At 38.9% G+C, this 21,064-nt stretch overlaps 1 protein-coding gene across 1 annotated transcript in view; it reads left to right on the plus strand.

Annotated features, from left to right (window-relative positions):
• Positions 1-21,064, plus strand: part of LOC101160156 (receptor-type tyrosine-protein phosphatase gamma) — a 228,475-nt gene that overhangs the window by 158,605 nt on the left and 48,806 nt on the right. Inside the window, exons 5-7 of the mRNA XM_023955062.1 lie at positions 5,912-6,007; positions 16,298-16,364; positions 17,792-17,949. Coding sequence (XP_023810830.1) covers positions 5,912-6,007; positions 16,298-16,364; positions 17,792-17,949 — 321 coding nt within the window. The remainder of the gene's footprint in view (positions 1-5,911; positions 6,008-16,297; positions 16,365-17,791; positions 17,950-21,064) is intronic.

Consider the following 21,064-nt stretch of genomic DNA (forward strand, 5'->3'; position numbering starts at 1 on the left):
AAAATAATCAGAGTGGGACTTGGATGAGGCTGAAGCAAAAACAAAAACTCCAAGACAGAATACTAAATGGTAAATGGCTGATACTTATATAGCAATTTTCTACCTTGGAAGGCTCAAAGGGGTTTACAGTCACAGTCTCATTCCCCCATGCACACACACATTCACACACTGATGGCGACTGCCGAACACTGACGCCAACCCATATCCTTCAGGGGCTAGTATTTGGTCATGATGACATAGCCCATGGAGAAAGCTGCTTCAGCTAGTCTAAATTTCTGCAGGAACGATCTACATTAGTGTTGGACCTTGACAGTAACTGGTTCATAAATATTTGAGTCTGGGTACAGGAGACATCTCTGAAGATCAGATAGCATTTTTCTCGGTGGAACATCTTATAATGTAGGAAATGTGCCCCTGAGGCTGAATACTCTTCATCCAGAGACCTAGAAGAGGAGGACCTGGAAGGAGTAGTTTGAGCCACAGATCTGCTAATTGTTTTTTTTTTGCACATTCTTGTAGATTCTAAAAAACTTTCCTGGACTCTGTTAAATCGCCTATTTTCTGACCCTAACTTGACAGATGCTTTAGCTTTTTGTTCAGAAACTGGTTAATTATTTGCAAGAAAAAGCTTTGAACCTTTTAATTAAAATCTCCCACTTTATCGAAGAACTGGTTCATCTGTTCATTTGCTGAGCACCACGGGGGTTGGGGGTGGGGGGTCTGGGGGGAACAAACAATCTTTTTTTTCACCAAAGCAACGGAAATTAAAATCCCACAGATTCAAAATGCGTGAAACATTTTATTGTAAATAAAAGAAACTATCTAATTTGTCTCGTATCAATGCTTGAATGTCGCTATAAATAAGAGTTTGTGGTAGTAAATTAGTGCTTGGTAAATAAGATGAGCTGAAATTACAGCTGTGGCGTCGCACCACAGTGAGTTTAAGTGGCTCCAGAGTAAATCTATTGAAGAAGAACTCGAGTAAGTCAAGGGAAGCGATGGGAGGGAGGCGGCCTTTGCTTTCTTTAGGCCATATGATTGATCGGAAAATGAAGCATATTAATCATGATGCTTTTAAATGTGTAGTGTTCTTGTGACCATTCTTCTGTCATCCAACCAGTCCATGACCTGCAGCATCAACCCATTGCACAAACCTCAACTGTGTGACACCATCTCACCTTGTGAGCTTCTGAACATCTTTTAGTTGATGTTTACATGCAATTCCTTAAACTTGTTACAATCATTTTTAAATCCATTTATAATGTTTTGTTAAACTGAAAGCTTGGTTTCTGGAAGTCTGCAGACGCTTCACCCCAGATGAGAGACTGAACTGGATGAATTAATATGAGAGATTGTGGTTATGAAAAACTTGTTACCCTTCAACATTCTAACTTAACGTGTCTGCTGGGTTATTTGCTGAAACTATTTTCTCTCAGAAAGCAGATTCCTTAAGCACATGGAAACATTGAACCTGTCATGCAGCTTTTACACCTGTCTGTTCCTGCTTAGTCTTCAGTTCTTTGACCCATCCAGACAGAGCTGTTGCAGATTTAGAACTTTGTCTCATAAAGACTGATCTGCAGCCAGTCTTTGCATCAGCTCTCCTTGTTTCTCTGTGGATTGCTGATCCATGAAAGCCTCATTCCCGAGCACTACAGAGATCTGCCATGCTTGTCATGATACATAGGATCCATGATCCATGATGGAAGTTTATTTTGGTGATGAAAAAACTCTATGAAAGTTGATGCAAATCTAGTCAATAATGTTCCACATGTAAGTAGGATTTCTTTTTCAGCATAAAACCAATCTGATGCTTGGAAGCTTTACAATTGTATCCACTGCACCATGAAGCAAAAAGAACTGGAGAGTTCAGTCAGTGACTTGTCATCCAACTATATGTCAGCCCATGGGGGGGGGGGGGTCACTGTAGTGAAATAAAGTTTTCAGCCACCAGACTGCAACATTCAGGTGGACCTCAAGGAGCAACGGCAACCAGGAGGTGATGGCGCCAAATGTTGAATCCAACAGGGTTGTCTGCCCACTGGCACTTTTTCAGAAAAGAACGTTTTATTTATTCAAGTAAACATTGTAGATATCTAATTTATCAAAATGTAGGAGTTCATGAAGCAAATCCGTTTTTATCGGTGCCTGTTTTAAAGTTTGATCTTGCAGTGTAAGTGAAAAAAACCCTGCAATGTTACATTTGTGGAACAAAGGTCACGATCCTGCACACAAATCTGAGCCTTTCAGGTTTAAGTTTAAAACACATCAGACTTTTAAAAGACCTGGAATTCTTTGTACCAAACTCCGTTCAGCTTTATTGTGAATAGTTTTTTGGGGGCCATGAGTAATTCCTAACTCACGCAGAGATGCTTCTGTCTAGTGCCATGATGGAATGCGTTCATGTACATTTAGTTTCAGCAGGTTGTTAGCTTTAAATCACTTCATTCTTCTCCCTCAGAAACCACTTACGTCTGTAATAATGAAGCATCACTGCAGCAGCGAGGCTGCCTGACTCCTCGCTGTGAGAGTCTGTCTCCAGCGCTTTTACCCTCTCACATATCTCACATATTAATAGTTCATTATGTGCTTTATGCTGTAACACTTATGTGTCCACACACGGTTTTCTTCAGCTACCTTTAGAAGGTCGCTGCATTGAATTTACAGCAAAGCTTTCAGGTTTGTGGTGAAGTGAAAAGTTAACTCAACCTACTATTTATGAGCCTGTTATTGAAGGATGGGTAAAATTAACCAAATTAATGGAGATAATTTGTGTGAGGAGAATCAGAAGTCCTGAACTATAATTAATCTGAATGTGACACATGATAGTTTGACTGATAAGCACATCAGTAGGCTATCACCTAATGCAGACCGGTCGGGATTTGATGTTTTTGGAACTTTTTGTTACAGTGTTGGATATTTGCAGTCTAAAACGTCAGCTGTAGAGAATGACTTTGCAGAGGTTGCGTCCTTTGTTCCCCCAAAGGCGACCTTCTTTTGATTTGTTTCCTCTGCAGGATGATTATGGGAGAGCGGCAGCAGGACTGGTTTGCCTCAGCATTCACATGTTTTTTTCAGAAGTTTTTCTGCTGTGCTCCTTTAGATGGAGAAGCACCACAGCTGAGATCAAGATGGCCAAGAGGCTGGTTTTTGCTGTGGGGGAAGCTGGTAGCTTTTCATAAAATAGCAGGAGTTGTGGTTACTCAGCATGAGAAGGTATTTCTCTGGATTCCCATAGAGCCGTGTTAGCAGGTAAAACTATATTTCCAAATGGAAGCAAAAGATCAGGAGGCACAGATGTAAACATCACCCGTGGCTACTTCTGGTGTACTGTTCCGCTGCACAATAGAACAAGGGAATTGCTGTTTGGGAAGAGGGAATGGAATGGAAAATCCATGTACCGGTACGTGAATGATGCTGACAGAAGCACCCCAGATGTTTCATGTCGGTCATTGATTAGATTCTCCTCTTGGACTCTTTAACCATTCCTGACTGTGTTTTAACCTAAATAAAACCCATCCATCAGTCCCTAATGTGCATTACTTATAGTTTCATCACCATCATTAGTGCAAATTCATCAGCTTTTTGTTCCGCCTTTATTCCCACACTTAATAGGAGTCTGTAGAGTGTGTTGTTCCAGATGAGAAGATCTGCTTCACATTCATCAAATTGTGTCTGCATCGATGTTTGCTCTACAAACATCATCGTGCAAAAAGCATCAGCTGCAGCGAACACAATGACATTTATGCTTAATGTACTCTGACACACACTCAGGATATGAACGCCTGTAAGTGCATCTCTCCTCCATGTTTCCACAGTAACCGATGCTACTCCACTGTTTTGGACAGTTTTCTGTCTTTGTGTGTATACGTCTTGGTGAGCACAAACACATTATCATGGTTTGCTTTGTAGTGTTGCTGACATTTGATGGAGGCGTGTACGATCTGCCAAAGTTAATGCATGAAGACACAGGAGAGCGCCAGGATTCAGCAGGACTCTGCAGGAACAGGCATCCATAAAAAGATTCTGTATGTGCTGATGATCCCTCTAGCAGGTCACTAAATGAACTGCTACATTATTGTGTTTCTGCTTTTCGCATAACCACTCACTACATTACAAGTGTTGGATTGGGCACTTATTGCAGCGGGTCCTAGAGTATGGACAGAGTTGTGAAAAGAGGTTCTGCATTTTCATGCATCAATCACCCTAAACGAATCATTACACAGGGGAAGAAAGATCTAGGAATAAATTACATTCAGTGACATATTTTATTTTCAAGACCTTTTATACTAGAAAAGCCCTTTTAGATTAAAGGTCGGCTCTGTAGCTCACCCCCCCCCCCCCCCCACACACACACACACACCCACTCACACACACACACACACACACACATATATATATATATATATATATATATATATATATATATATATATATATATATATATATATATATATATATATATATATATTCATATATTTTTTTTTTTCTTAGCTCACACATATATGATTGCACTTTCCATGGAAATCTTTTGGCCAAATAAATTTTATTCTATTAATTTATTCTTTTGCTCTGGACAAACAATGTCTGCTACTTTTAGCTTACATTCTTTTACAAACTCCCCGTCACTTAAACAGTTGCTACGCCGGGCTATATCCAAAGCCTCAACGTAGCTAGCTTCTATCGCAGATTCAATGGATTTAGCCATTTTTGTAAACATCTGGTGTGCAGCATAGCCTCGTAGTTGTTGGAGCTTATTGCTTCGGTAAATTTGTCATAGTTTTTAGAATCTGTAACATGGTGACGATTTTTTTAAAATTCTTTTTGCATTGCATTTACCTGCTTGCAAATAAGGCACATGACTCTATCCAGCCCTTGAGGTATGACAAAGTAAGCATTTGTCCACTTAGCTTGAAATTGCCTTTTCTTCTCGCCAACACAACGTTTTTCCTCAAAGGAACCTGCTCTGGCTCTCTTTTATTGAGGGCCACAAAAAATCTTCCCGCGGACCGCCATTGGCCCCTGGGCCGCACTTTGAAAACCCCTGCTGCTCAAATAAGGTTTACAGACTGTACAGAACATAGTACATAGTCACCAAAAAATGTTGGATGTCATCAGTTTGTCACTCCTGTGATCCACTGTAAAAGCAAACTGCACTGGAATTACCCAGAACAATTTGAATGGTAACATTGGTAAATCATATTATGTTTTCTTACATTCTTTATGTAGCCCTTTCGGGTGAGCTTGACTGTTAATTGAACATTTGTAAAAAATATTCAGTAAAAAATTAATGTAGGTAACTGTTAGTATTTGTTTCTATGTGAGTGGCAGGTCTGAAAATAGGAAAATAGGAAAAAGTTTCAACTGGTTATCTCTGCTTATTTAATTGTCTGAAGTTAGGGGTTGGAGGACTGAAGGGGTTAGTGTGTGTTTGGATTCCTATATTGAGCCGCACCCTGACATTTCTCTTTTTCTTTCAGTCTGGACTTTCTTGCATATATAAAGTTGTCTGTTGAGTTCACCTCCTGCCTTCATTTTGCTTAGTCTGTCGTCTTGATTGTTTGATTTTCCGTTTCAGCCCAGGTATTCTGTCTTTGCAGTGTCCTCTGTTTGGTTTCACAAATTCTATCTGGCTGCTCATCCATTTACATCAAACCTGAGTCCTGTGGTCAGGTGCACCTCCACGTCGGTGTGAATAATGGAGATCTGGGTTTTTGGAGGCAGGGGAACTTCAGAGGCTGTCAAATTTGATTCTTGTGTTTTTGGTGTGGACGCTCTGGTCTTGTTCCACACCTGTTGCTTTTGACAGACTGCACACACAGCTGAGCCCAGCCGTTTGAAGGCTTTTCATTGTTGCCAGTTGTGAAGAAAGTGTGACACGTGTTTAATTCAGTGTTGCGTTCCTTTACAGATGCAGATCTTCATGTACAACTCAGACGATTTTGACAGCCTCGGTGCGGCGCTCAGGCAGAGGAGGATGATTGCAGCCATGGCGGTCTTCTTCCAGGTGAGAGAATCTATGTGTGTGTGTGTCCCAGAAGACCATCATCAGTCTGTTTGGTCTCAACTTCAGATGAATCCAAATCTGTAGTATGAATTATCTGCTGATAAGTGGGACAGAAGCTCATGTTAGCATAAAGGCGGTGATGAAAGTGTGATCTCTCACACTGACCCACACTGCACGCTCTCAATTTTTGATGTTTACGATTGAAAACATTGTTTCTGAGCTGGACTTGTAATTAAAGTTGAACTCAGTGAAGGCTGGCTAACAACAGAGTTCCATGAGCGACGCCCACGCAGGGTTTCTCTGACAGCCGCAGCTCTGATTGGAAACGGTGTCGGTGTAACATACAGGTGGGGACGCTGATAGACTCTGACAGCATTGTGCTCTGGGCTGATTGGACTGATAAACAGATATTTACCAACCATGACGTCTGACACTGAGCTCTGAGGCTAAGAGCTCCAGCCCGCAGATGAAGAGAAAGGATTCATTTTCAACCACAGACATGTTTGCTCGTCTCATTTTTTTTCTACCATTTTTTTAAAACCTGAACATGGACAAGCTGGGGGGTTCAGTCAATCATGTGCCAGGTGCCACGGAAGACAGTTCCTGTGTTGCCATTCTGTGCTGCTGACAACAGCTGAAGCTGACTTTGAAGGATTGTTCAATGTTAACTTAAAGATCTGGCTATCTCAACTTGTGCCATCGATGCATTCTTGATTCCCTGTTTTTTTTCAGGGTTCAACCGTTTCTTGTGATTGGTTGCAAACACCTGAACAAGATGATCATCAGTGGGCAGAGCACAGATGTCAGCGACATCTGTAAATACTTGAGTCCGGGAAATAAAATACCCCTTCCTGGATAGCAGTTCGTTCCTGGAGGTCTTGCTGGTGATACCTAAATAACCCATGCTCTTTGACATACCATAACTCCTCAACTGTTTACGCCAGAGGTGTCAAACTCCCTGCCTCAAAGGCCAACATCCTGCTGGTTCTTGTAAAAACCCAGTCTACCTGCTGCCAATTATCTGGATCAGGTGTGTTCCACTAATAAGAAGCTTCAGTGGCAGGTTAGCTAAGAAACATATAGGAGACTGGTCCTATATTGTATAGAAATTAATACCTGGCAACACTTGGTTGGGGGAGACAGGGGCTGGTTGTCACACAGGTGGTCTGTCATATTGTTAATTGCAGCCACCCTATGGGGGCACCTAGACTCAACACTGATATCCAACATTTCCATAAAATTCCTTCTCATTTTACCACAAAAAAAAATTCTCCTGCAAACAACACTGAAGTGAGGAGGTATTTTGTTGCTTTCATAGAGTAAAGAATCTTTTTACCTATTTGTTGTTTTTCTATGTAAGTCCTGCACGCTATTACTTTGCTCTGAATCAAACATCTACTAAAAACTTCAGGATTTCATCATAAATTGAGCTCTTTCCTCTCTTCCAAGTTAAAGCCACATGCTAGCCAGTCATAAATATTTAGCAATAATAACTTGGGGATGGTTTAACACCAAGAAGAAAAGTTTTCTTTGAATCTACAGGCCCACATAATTCTTAGAAAATTATAGTGTGAACACTATCTGTTTTGTGTACAGGTCGACAGGTGGACATTTTTGCAGCTAGCAGGTGTGTTTATAACATTTGAGTGTGTGTGTGGACAGGCCCCGCCCTTTTGTACTACATTTGAACCTTACCATAATGATTAACAACCAGTAAACTTGTTGCTTTATGCTGCTTCATGGTCTTACCCCCCTTCCCCTCCTATTATCACCCTCCTACCCCCCCCCCCCCCCCCCCCTCTCTCTAACGTCCCTCTCTCTTCTTCCCCTCTTTCCTTTTCCGTCCGGTCCAAAACCAAAGATTTTCAAACATGATTGAAATTAATAAAGTTTGGCCTCAATTACAAAAGGGGTTTATTCAGACATACCTTTGGTTTGTCTGAAGATTATTAACCCCTCTTGTTAAAGTAAAATATGTCCAACACAAGAGGCCCTCAGCTCTCATCTGTCTGCCCAGCTGTTGGACAGGACAAGTTAAAAAAAAAAAAAAAAAAAAAAAAAAAAAGATTCATTTGTAATTACATTTATAAATTAAAGAATTGGAAAAAATGGTAAATTTTGTAGTACATAGGATTCTTTAATTATTCAATACTATTGCATGCATTGCAAATAAACAAGATTTTTGTTGTAATTTATGATCTAAACATAGAAAAATTACCCACAAACTGTTTTGTCTGTTTTCAATTACCAAAAGTCAAAAGTTATTTATTTTATTATTTTTTGTAATATTTACTTGTAATGTGTCAACAATTGAGCTCTCTTGTCCTCACAAATGACTAATAAAACATGTTTTTGATTATCAAGTCATACAAATAATAAAAAGGGAGATATGCAGCTTTTGTTACATACATTTTTTTTTTTACTTAAACGAAATGTAACCTAAAAATCAATTCCAAATATTGTTATTTAGTAGGCTACATGAATTAGATCATAAACGAAGTTGTGCCTTCAGCAGTTTTTGGTGCAACCTAAAGTCACTGAAGTTGCAGTAGTAGACAACAAAGTCAAAGAGTTTTTTTTCTCTTTTTTTTTCTCCCAAAAATGTTTTCAAAATAAACCTACTTATCTAATTCTAATGCTGTCAGTCCTATTTGCACATTTTGAGTTCAAAAGCAGCTGGAGCTCAGTGGGTTGACTAAATTCTTCAGTTCATTTGCCAGAATTCTGTTAATAAAGAAACCAGAGCAGACAAATAAATTCCTGTTTTATTGAAGTCCAGCTCACACTTAAGGTTTAGATTTTAGGAGTTCAGCTTCCCTCTTTTTTATGATAGTTTATGTTCCTGTAATTTAACAGATTTATCCTTTGAAATAATTATATTCAAACTAGACTTATTTATAGCTGTATAGAGATGGTTAGTGAGTGGTAAAGATTTCAGTTTACCATGGGTACCTCCATTAATTTACATATTAGAGCGGAAAACGTAGAATAGTGTAAATGTTTAAAAAAAATATTGAATTTATCGTCTGTTTGTTAAGGTAAAACAAAAAGAAGAAAGTTCATTATTAGTCTTCTTTTCTATCATTTTGTTTGTTTTTTCCCCTATGCAACATTCTTTCAAATCCTGACAAACAATCTTTAACACTCCAAAAGCATTGAAGCCACTTTTCTTGTTAGTTTGACATTTGTTTAGTAAATAATGACCCAGCTTGATGCTTCCCAGTAATGCTTAATCTGATATAACACAGATGACTTATTATCATGTCCTGAAATGTCAAGATGCATAACTGATGGAGCGAGGAATTTGTTTCCTCTTGACTGCCCCTTATATCCATCAGTTCTAGACAGAAACTTGTGCAGTTACCTGCAGAGAGGAGGCACCGCTCCGGAATGAACAATGAACTGGGGCGATCCTAGATGCAAACTTAATCACATGGATGTTAAAGAGGCGCTCTGCAGGATCACACAGATGCCTCCCTGCATAGATTTTTTTTTTACATGTTTTTGTTGGTAACAGCTTAGTGTCACAAAACAAATATATGGATCAGTGCAATAAAGTGTATCCCTGCGATCTGCAGCCGAGGTTTCCCACCGTGAAACTGTGAAATCTGTATTTATTGGATGGCTGCTTCTACAAGGTGTTGAATGTCTTCGGTCAACAGCTTCAAACTCCTTTTGGTTCAGAGTATTAAAAATCAACATTCCTCCAGGTGAACTGTTGGACCCTCAATACTCTTGTTACAACTGCCTAAAGATACATTGAGAACAATGAATCCTTTAAAACCATTTACTAAATTTCAATTTTGTTTACTTATAAAATCTTCACAACTAATGTTGTCTTGATGCGCTTTACAAAAAAATAAACTTCAAACCGAGTTTTAAGGTCTACTATTGTTATAATCCAATTCATTGGATGGGGATGCTTAAATCTCATTGTACTATGCACAATGACAATAAAGCCATTCTATTCTATTCTATTCTATTCTATTCTATTCTATTCTATTCTATTCTATTCTATTCTATTCTATTCAAATCAGTTTATTCAATAAGGTTCAGATAGTTTGAATAAGCCAAAATGGCAATAAAATGATGTCCTGAATAAAGTGAGCAACAGGCAACTTTAAAGGGTTTTTTAGCATATTCTTATACTGAGCAAGCAAAGGTTACAATTGAGAGGAAAACTCTATATAAACCAAAAATTACAAGAAAAAAAAAGGAATTATGAAGATCAACAATCTGCTGTTACCAGCTCAGGTCCAAGAAGACAGGAGAGACAGAAAAACATAGAAAACCTGCAAAACATGAGTTGCAAGGAAAATAAGTGTTTTTCTCTTGCAGTAACAGTGAGGTAACAGGAGAGCGACAGAAACGCTGAAAAAAAACGCACAAACACTGAAACATGTCTTGCAAGACAAACAAGGACAGTTAGTGTTTGTAGCATAGACAGAACAGGAATGAAACACACCGATTCAATGGAACATTTGTGAGAAGACATAAGACTTCCAAAGCAGTAAATGCAACAATGACGGAGGCCTGTCCTACCTGCTCCAAAGATGGGATTGTTTGGATAAGAAACAGGTCACAATCAATCCTTGAAGCTTAGAGTCAGAGAATCCTTCCCTAGAAGAACCTATGGGTACCAAATAGTCACAAGATTTATTAAAATACTGCTGTGTTTTCCTTATTTGTTAAAATGAAAAATATACTAAAAATTGCTTTTCAGGGACAGAACAGCCAGATGAAGACAAGAGTTTATTAATCAACAAGTAAGATTCATTTTTCTTCTTCTTTTTTCAAGTATAAAACACATAAACTGGCCTTTGAATAGAAGTCAACAGAAACATCATTAGCTCCAGTAATTAACTAAACTTTAACTTAATCAGGTTATAGCCCAAAATAATTGACAGATTGTTTTTAAATTTAAGTTTCATTTTAAACCCTTTGATTAAATCCCCAAAAAACCTCCAATATATTTTTTATGAGAAATACACTTATTGGCCACTGTATTAGACACATCTGTCTAATTGCTTGTCAATGCAAATTTCTAATCAGCCAATCAGATGGCAGCAACTCAGTGCAATTATGCGTGCTGACATAGACAAGACAGGGAAGAAACGTGGTTAAAGGGACTTTGAACATGGCATGGTTGGTGGTGCCAGACAGGCTGGTCTAAGGATTTCAGAAAAGGCTGATATACTGGGAATTTCCTCCACAACCACATCTAGGGTTTACTGTCTCCTTATTTCCTGCACTGTAACAGAGATTTCACAGGAGCAGACCTTTTGAAATGAGCAGGGAAAAGCCCTTCTACTGCCGCTAGTGGAATGATGAACTACAGTGCAGAAAACATGGACCAAATGATAAACAATGTTTTTTTTAGGAAAGTTTGGATCATGCTAATGAGTCTCAGAAATGCGTGTATTAAATATTACATGAATGGTAACGAAGGAGTTAATTAAAATGAATAGACAGAGTAACAGAAATAAACTCAAAACTTATAGCAAAAACTAAACACAAGACTTGATCTTACAGTGAAAAGAAAGTGAGCACATACAGAAGATGAACATAAATGCATGACAACCTAAAAGAGCTAAAGCAATCAAACATTTAGACTAGTCAATTTTTTCTCCCCCTTGAAAGCTAGGGTAGAATCCAGCCTACCAAATTGTCTGTCTGTTATTAAGTCTGGACTGACTGTTTTTGCCTCCCATCACACTCTAGAATGTGAACTTCAGATTTTGTAATAGCAGAACCTCTGCTATCACAGTGTTATTGTACGGTAGCTCAAATCATTTTTAAGTAAATAAGTTTTTTGCTAAAAAGAAAAAAATGAAGAATTAAAAAGTAGCACGAGAACAAAAATGAATGATGGTCTGCTGATCTTTTTGTGATTCACTAAAACGTGGTCTTGACGTTCAGAGTCGTATTTTTTTTCAAACTGCTGTAAAGCTGTTTTCTTATTTTTTTTTAAGACCCATGAAAAAAGGAGCCACACCTTTCATTTAAACAGATCTCCAAAGCTCCTTCCATAAAGTAAATTATAGAAAATGCCAGAAGAGATGGAGAACATCAAAGTGGGTCTAATAAGATGAAACACAGAGGTGCCTGGTCGGCAGAAAAGCTGCAGAGATTAGAGTTCATGTTTCTCTGCCTGAAAGACGTAATCAGCCTTCACTCAGACTCAAACAACAAATTCACATTTTTCAGGGTAACTGCAGTTTTAAGGAGCTGCAGTTCTTTGTTACAGTTTTCGTCATTGTTTGATCATTTTTCTTTAAAAAATGGTTTTCCTTTTTTTTTCTGATCTTGACTTTCACTTTAAACACCAATAATCCTGCTCTCGAAATTACTCACAGATGTGAAATAAGATCCAAAAATTAACACTATTTAAAGGCAGAGTTTTGATCTTCAAATGTTAAATCTCTGAAAGACTTAAGTGGAGAATATATGTTTATATATAAGTTTTAGAAGGTTTTAAGTCACTTGAATGTTACTGTGGTGGCATTGAAGTGCAAATCCCACCAACAAATCATTATATTCAAAACATATCTTATTGAGTTTTAATTTGTTAACTTTTCATTTTGATTTCTGGATATTACTTTTGTTTTTATGAGTGTTACATTTTTATTTTTATTTATTTTTTTGGAATTGCATTTTGATTTTTTAGAATTTTGTTTTCATTTCTAAAATGTGTTTTTATCAGTTATTTTGCTTTTTTATTGTTGTTGTGATCTTTAACTTTTTGAGACCCGATCTCTTGTTGTATATACTTTTTTTTTTGTAGTCACAGGGCCCCAGGTAATCAGAACTAACTGCTATGAAACTAAGAACCACAATGTGGCGTCCCTGTATTTGGACGCCAGGTCTCAAGAGGGTTGCATGTTTTTGCATTGAGTGATTTGTTGGTGTGATTTGCACCTCAGGGCCACCATATGACCCAATTACCAGTTACTTTATACTCTGATTCAACAAAATATGAACAACATGTTAACATTTTCCACTCAGGTCATTTATTTAGGAATTTTTTTAACATGAGAAGTTTGTCCCAAATTGGTTGACCTAAACAATCACACAAACTTGAAAAAAGAAATAATTAGTAAAATTAATATCCCCCCCCCCCCCCCCCCCCCCCCCCAAAAAAAAGTGTTTTTCATTTTTTTGGAGTTTACATGACTTTCATGCAGAAGAGCAGATGCTAAAACCCCTACATGCAGACAGCAGGATGCTATCATCTGTCCATAAAAAGAAATCAAATCTGACCGACCACTGCAGAAGGGTCTGATCATGAAGCAGATCAAAGTGGGCAATCAGCTCCTATCAGGAACTAAACATATCTGTTGTTTTATGTAATCAGAGTATTTGTGGGTCTGTTGACAGAAAGGCAGAGGGGTGTGTAGACGATGAAGTGGAGGAGAAAAAAGTGAGGACATGTCATTTCCTAGTATGGTTTCTTTTTTCCATTTGTCACAGCAGTCGCCGTCCCTGAGGAGACGGAGGGGATGGATGGAGTTGTGAGGGGAGGGTAGAGAGAAGAAAAAGACAAAGAGATGTAGGAGGAACGAGAAACGAATAGACAAAGTGAGAGAGCGGGGCGTTTTGATGTGAGGCCCCTCGGCCTGAACTCTCCGGGGACGAGCCTGTGGGCTTTCGGAGACAAACATTAATAATGAAACTCTAATTCTCTGTCCTCTTTTCTGTTTCCTGTCTGTCACTTCCTCTCCGCGTCTTTGTAATCGTTTCTCTTGAGCCTTTCTCCTTCACCCACTTTCTCTGGCGTTGTGCGCAGAAACATAACCCCTCCCCCAAGTTTGTAATGGCGAAGCAGTTTTGACTGTGGGATGATACAACTTTTACTGTCTTGTTTACTCAACTTTGTCACCTCTGAAACAGTCAGAAACAAAAATAAACCATGAAATCCCATGAAATCAATCGAGGCTGTATCATCTGGTGGTTATAAATAAATAATTAAATAAATAAAAAAACAAATACATAAATAAGTAAGTAAATAAATAAATAAATAAATAAAAAAATAAAATCTAAAGCTTAATTTTTAAGATGCAAAAATGTTTTCTAATTTCAACTCCGGTCATGTTTTGATCTATTGTAAAAGTGCCCCAATGGACTTTTAATTATGATGATGGCGTTTTTAGGCAAAATGAAAAAACCTGCATTGTTTTCAAGGACATAGTTTCTGCAGAGTGGCAGTAGTTCATTCGAAATTCTCCTCTCAGTTGTGGGTGGGACTGTTGGCATGGAGTAAGCCCACCTTTGCTTCCCGACATCCATCTATGTACACGCTCTCCCGCTAGTTTGCAGACCCTCAAGCCCCCAAACCAGCATTAGCTGTACAACAAAAATGGCGAGCAATATTGGAGCTACCAAGCCGAAAAATTTTAGCCAGATTCCAGCTCAGACAAGGAAAACAAAGATGTACATGGATATATTTGTCTACAAGCGGATGGATCAGAATGAAGAGTGTGCATTCTAGCTGGGCTGCATTCATCTCAGACCATGCATGAGTCCCAGCACCTTCAAAGTGAGCCCGGGTTTAGCCGGCAGTGAGGCACGCAGTTTGTTGGCAGGTGTTGGACTCCATCATTGCTACTATCTGTCTATGACTTTTTTCATTAATTCAGTATTTCAATATCTGTAAAGGTGTTGAAATCCTCTTCATCATTTCATTTTACCCTGCCTCAGCACCTGGGGGCCAGAGCTTTCAGTTTCTATGCCCCCAAACTTTGGAACTTTCTCCCACCTATGAGGATGACAGGCTGTTTATCCATTTTCAAATCCTGACTCAAAGATCGTCTGTTTAAAATAACATAAATTACTTAGCTTTGTTTCCACAGTATCTAAATCATTTGTTTTTATCTGTTGTTTTTACTGAGTTTTCCTCTCTACAGTGTCCTTGGAAAGGTGCTTTTTAAATAAAAAGAAGTATTATTATTTTGTTATTATGTATTCTCTGAAAATGTTTTTCCTTTCTCCTTTTCCTCAACACATTTCTCATGTAGAACATTACAGTGTACATCTGTGCACTTTGCAGAAATTAATTTTATGTTGAATTTTTAAACACCAAAATAAAAGCGCATCCAGAAAGTAATAACCAGCAGTTACGCTGGTTTCTATGTCCAGCAGCCCTCCTCCCCATACCCAGGATCTAGAGAGTTAAAACATGATGATCTCAGAGGTTATTCTTTTGCCTAATTGCATGATTTCATCAAAACCATAGCATACATGCTTTTAACAGTTTGGAGATTGGTTTCATGTACCTTCAGGTTGCTGTTGGGAGTCCAAAAAGTTTCCAGTTTTCAGAACATTAAAGTTTGATCCCAAACCAACACCACAAAGACCATGGAGGGGAAGTGGTGGCCTCACTAAAGCTCAAAGTGATTGTTGTTTCACGTGAGCACAGGATTCCATTCCTCCATCCATATTCTGAACCTGTTGAACCCCTCTCTGGGTCACGGAGCCACAGGATTCTTCTTTCTTATATACACGTCCGTGTCCAAGCCTGTAAGGATCAAAGCCACAGAAACACATTGGTTCACAACTCCCCCTTTATGTTTTTTTTTAATTTTATGTTAAAGTTTCATCTGATTACATTAGATAAAAATGTTTTCGCAGTTAGCAACCTGACAGAAAACATACTTTGTGAAAAAATATCTTTAAAAATATCTATTCTTTCTGGAATCACAGACTGTGAACTCTCATTTTCAATTAAAGCAGTTGGCATAAGGAATAAATGGCAACCAGTCTTCGTAGAAATGCACAATTTCATAAAATGTATGCAGCTTTCATGTATTTCTCCTCTATCAGATCAGAATGCGTTGTTAAGAAGCCTTTTATGCTGTGTTTAAAGCCCCTTATAAAAGTCAGTAATTGGTACTTTTTGAGTTTCGCCCGCCTCCCTGGATTCGCAGCTTCCATGACAACAATGATGCTGTTAAGGGGAGGGGGCGTCTCTAAGAGTCTGTTGACTGCTGCACTTCTCTTCTCAGCATCTATTCTGGTTTTTTTTTTTTTTTTTGGTCCACTTCAATTCAAATTGTATACACCAGTATTGCTTTAGTACTTGTGTTCTACAGATAGATTTATAGAAAAGTTGTTGGTTTGGGAAACTGGGCCAAATAAAAGTTGAAGAGCATCAATCTGCTGCAGCAAATCACATCAAACGTCAGTTTTTACAACTGAACAACTCAGTTCTGAAGTGACACAGATTCTGGTGTCAGACTTGATTTATATTCTTAAAATTCTAGAGTAACAGTAGACATGTCATTCTGTTCTCAGGTAGGGGGGCGGGACTATCATGCAGCGGATGCCATAATCCATGGCCTGAAGGGCGTTGTGCACCACGGTGAGTCCAAATGCATGCTATTCCTGCACTATGCATGACCTTCCTGTTACATGTGTTCTGTGCATGCTCTTAAAGCTCGTCAGTGGATCATGGATGCAGTTTGTGCTGTAATTCAATAATCAGGACAGTTTGAAGTTAAAAACGGTTTTCCTGGCCTCAAGATGCAGATTCAGTTCGGCAGATTTTCACTCAACACAAGTATAGCAATGAAAATAGTGACCAAGCCTTTGAACTGGATTAACACATACAGTATAAACTATGGGACAGTGAAACCCCTATCTTTGTGCACCTCTGGTGTACAAATATATCTAGCAAATTTCTTACCCTTTTGAAACCCAAGCTTTTGTTTTACATGCTTTTTTATTTCATAGCCATAGGGCCCCAGGTAATCAGAATGAACTACAGTGTAAATAAAACCCACGATGTGATGTCCTCGTGTGTGGACGGCAGGTGTCAAGAGGTTAAGATTGAAATTTTTATTGGGATCATTGTGGAAACAGCATATTTCCAAGAGGTTGATTGTGGGTTTTTTATAAACTCACACCTTGTTATGTTTGATCAGTAATATCTGCGGTCAATATTCAGCTGATACCACACCATCTTTTCAGAATGAAAGGTTTTTATGTCTTTCTTTTAATGTACAATGTTGAATATAATAAAATTTGGACAATTTTAAATATTTTTCCATCTTATTAATATTCTGTACATTCAAGTTATGTTGGTATGGTAACACTAACAATCAGAGAACATTAAAACCTCAAAAAGGGACACAAAGCAGTTAAGATCAGCACCAAGTGGCAGGTTTTCATGCCCACACCATGTACTCTGTGCTGCACAGAGATACAGTACGTTTGACCCCAAAGTCTGATTGGTGTGGCTGTTGGAATCACTTCCATCTGTGCTCTGGCATGATTCAATGAACTGTGCCAAAGCTGGCCTAGAAGTGGTCCAAATCGCAGTTTAATGGACTCTGGCACCTTACTGTTCACCAAACGTGCAGTAAACGTAATTACACAACACCTATGTCAAACTCCAAAAAAGGAGATTGTTGACAAACAAAACAAAACCAAACTGCAAATAACATCAGGCTTAAAAAAAAACTAGCCAGAATCAGTTTTAATGGCGTACTTTAGATCCAGATGTTTGTTTTTGTTTAGTTCCACTCAGACAGCAAGAACAAATATGTAGGACAGTAATGTGGAATAAGTATATTCAAAGTGATTACAAAAATCTGCAGTGCTGCATAAGAAGTCCATGAGGCAGGTAATATTATTATGTCAAAATAGTTATCATAGTGTTTATATGTATACAAACTGTGGGCTGTGATGCGGTTCAGTACAGATTAACTGGTGTGAGGAAATCTTTAACCTGCAGGGAAACCATGAAGTCAAGTTGTCCTGACATGTGTTCTACGGTGAATCTCACAGAGAAAGAAACGTTCCTGGAGCCGTTTGTGCTGAAGGACCTGCTGCCCCCCTCACTGGGAAGCTACTACCGTTACTCTGGCTCTCTGACAACCCCACCCTGCAGCAAGGTGGTGGAGTGGATCATCTTCAGCAGACCGATCTACATTTCCTACAAACAGGTGTGTGTTTATGGAAAAAGAAGAACAGCAAATATAATTGTGGAAGACACTTTCATGGTGTCAGGCACAGGCATGCAGCCTCACAAACACCTGTCACTGCCACTAGTAAGCTACAACAAGTATTTCTGTAATTCAAAATGACCTGATCTAATATTCTGAGCTTCATATTTCCTGAAAACTAATTATAAGTGTCTGAACATTTTCCAAGGTCTTGTTTCTTTTGAAAGCAAATCACATGTGCAGCAAGTGTTCAGACTAATGGGCAAACTGCTGCAAAGGGCCATCGGAGGGTTTATGCATGACCTGACCGAGATAACAACACACTTTTTTAAGCAAAACAGGCTGTGCTGGAACTTGATTATGCTACCATCCAGACAGATATTACCTTTATGCTGAATAAATCAAGGTATCTGTCTGCTGATCCACAAAGGGAGAATGACTGAAATGTTCAGGCTGCTTAGCCAAGTAGAAGAAATGCCAAACAGAAACCCAATCAGGTAAGTGAAAAAGGGGTTTGGCACCTGGACAGACCACAAGAGCATCTTGTGCCTGAAACCTCAGACAACCAAGCTACAACAGAGTATTGCAAGGTCGTAATAGAAGGTGATGGGTTTACCAACATCGACTCCTTCTAAAGTGCTTTAATCCAAAATGAGAAAAAGGTGGAGTAAACCAATGCTGGATATAGGCATGGGCAAGCGGGGCAATGTCCCCCTGAATGCTGTGATTGCCCTCCCACCAAAAGTGATGGTCTGCAAGAATATCCACATTTAAGAGCAAATAATTACAGCCCCCCTCCCCACACACACACGCACACAAACAAAAATACAAAAACAAAAACAACCAAACAATTACACAACACCTCCCAAAAACAAGTAATAAAATAAAGCAAGAAATGATTGACTAACAGATAAATTGACAAATAAATGCAAAGACATAAAAAGACAAAAAATAAAAAAAAGATTAAAGCAGCCTCAATAGAGAACAAACCAGTATCCTGCTTTTGCCTGTCCCAAACCTGGTAAATGCAGAGGGGATAACTGAGAAGAAATATCAGATAGATCAAAGTAGAAGATAGATATATGGGTGGATGAACTAAAATTATTATAGCATGGTTTTCTAGGTATTTTAGGGGCTCTGAGGGATTGACACCCCAAATTCTCAGCACTCACAGACTTGTGCCCAAATCTGAGCCTGGAGTAAACTCGAGATATTGTGGATTTAAGTTGTGCTCAAAACAATCTATGACTCTTTATCCAGAAGTGAGGAGTAAAGACAGATGATTCTGATGCTTGTAACCCTTATGCTATCCTAGGCACTTTAACGTTGGGAGTAGGGTCATCTAGACCCCCTAGACAGTGCTCTGAACCATTTTTCTTCAATGATTTGTGATCTTCACTGGTGTCCATGGATTACATGAAATCTTTCCACCTTTATCCACCTTTGTCATGGTAGGAATAACACGTCAAAGTAAGGGTGGGGTCATCTAAGATAGCACCAGGGTTAAATGCAAGAATATTAGTACCCTCGACTTAAAAACTTCGGTGCCATTTTAGGACAAAAATCCTTTATCAAAAACTAAAAACCTGAAGCTAAACGTAGTCAAACGTGCATTTTGATCAAATTGAAAATCCAGTTTTTTATTCACTTCAGTTCATTTTTAAAACACAAAACACCCAATGGACATTGGGTTGCGGCCACAACTACGAGGCAACAAATTTCACACTCACTTGTGTGACAACTCATGAGACTTTACTGCTGGTAGCTGAAGGAGGGGTGCGAGCACTGAGTCCTCACTGACCTACCAACTGGAGAACCCATTACTGTGCAGAAGCAGCACAGCTGGGCATGAAATCACTGAATCCAACAGGTAAAGTTTAAGCTCAGTGATCACGTCGATTCTGATCATCCAGACAGACATTTTTCTGCTGCCTGATTGTGACTCTGCTGCAGCGTTGAGGCTGCAGAAGATGGAAGAATAAATGCTCTCAAGCTATATACAATTGTATGCCTCATTAATGAATGATTCACTGAAAATTCAATTGGATCTTTCAGCTGCTTCCTCAAAAATAAATGGAAAGGATGAGTCGCTGCAGTAAAACATTTTGCAGCCACTGAAATAAAAAAATCATGATTCTTGGGAGGAGGCACAGTTTGCAGTCAGGAAGGAAAACAAGCTTTCCAAAGTTTTTTGGCTTTTAAAATTTAATTTTAAAAGTTTTATTATATAACCATTATCCTACATTTTTTTATACATTTTTTTCAAACATTTTTAGCTTCTCTTTCAAAACATAACATCAGGAAACATAAATCAAGGCAGAGGTGTTGCTATTGTCATCACCTGGTTCCTCTTATTCTACCTCTCTTCTGTTTTCCTTGTTTTTTTTTTCTATTTATGACGATAGCTGAAGTCAGCGGAAGAGAAGGCTGCTGCCCTGGACCTGCTTTTAGAGTGGATCGATGTGCGGCTCTTACACAACCGCTCAGTGAAACACTTTCTTTTTCAGACACTCAGCCTGATGTGTGAGCTGTTGCTTGCCTGAAATGTGATGGCTAATGTCATGTTGCTCTCACATCACGTCTCATAAGTACAAGCTGCCAACTGGGAAGTAGTACGGAGACTTGAAGGAAGGGAAATGCAGAGACATCTTCCCACCTGGCAGAATATTCAGGAGGGCCAGAAAGAAACTGACAACAAATTGCTTCATTTCTCAGAAAATTAAATCAGTGCTGTGAGAAACGTTTCAGTCCTAACTGTACAAAGTGATGGAAACACAAACGATAGTCATGACCTCTCCAGCTGAAAGAGAAAACTAAGCTGGAATCATAGATAATGTACAAGAAGCATCCATCCAGCCATTCAACCATTTTCTAAACTCAACTACATCCCTTTCGGGGTTACGGGGTCCCCTGGAACTTGTCCCAGCTACTGTTGGACAAAAGCGGGGTCTGTTGCAGGGAAATACAAGCACTCCCACACACACTCACACATGCACACCTAGGGACACTTTAGAGCAGGGCTGCTCATTCTGGTCCTCAAGATCTACCCCTCTGACTGTTTTCCAGATCTCAAAGCCCTGATATTTGCTGATTAACTCAATCAGATGTCTCCACA

The sequence above is a fragment of the Oryzias latipes genome, chromosome 5 (assembly GCF_002234675.1).
Source record: "Oryzias latipes chromosome 5, ASM223467v1".
Taxonomy (NCBI): Eukaryota; Metazoa; Chordata; class Actinopteri; order Beloniformes; family Adrianichthyidae; genus Oryzias; species Oryzias latipes.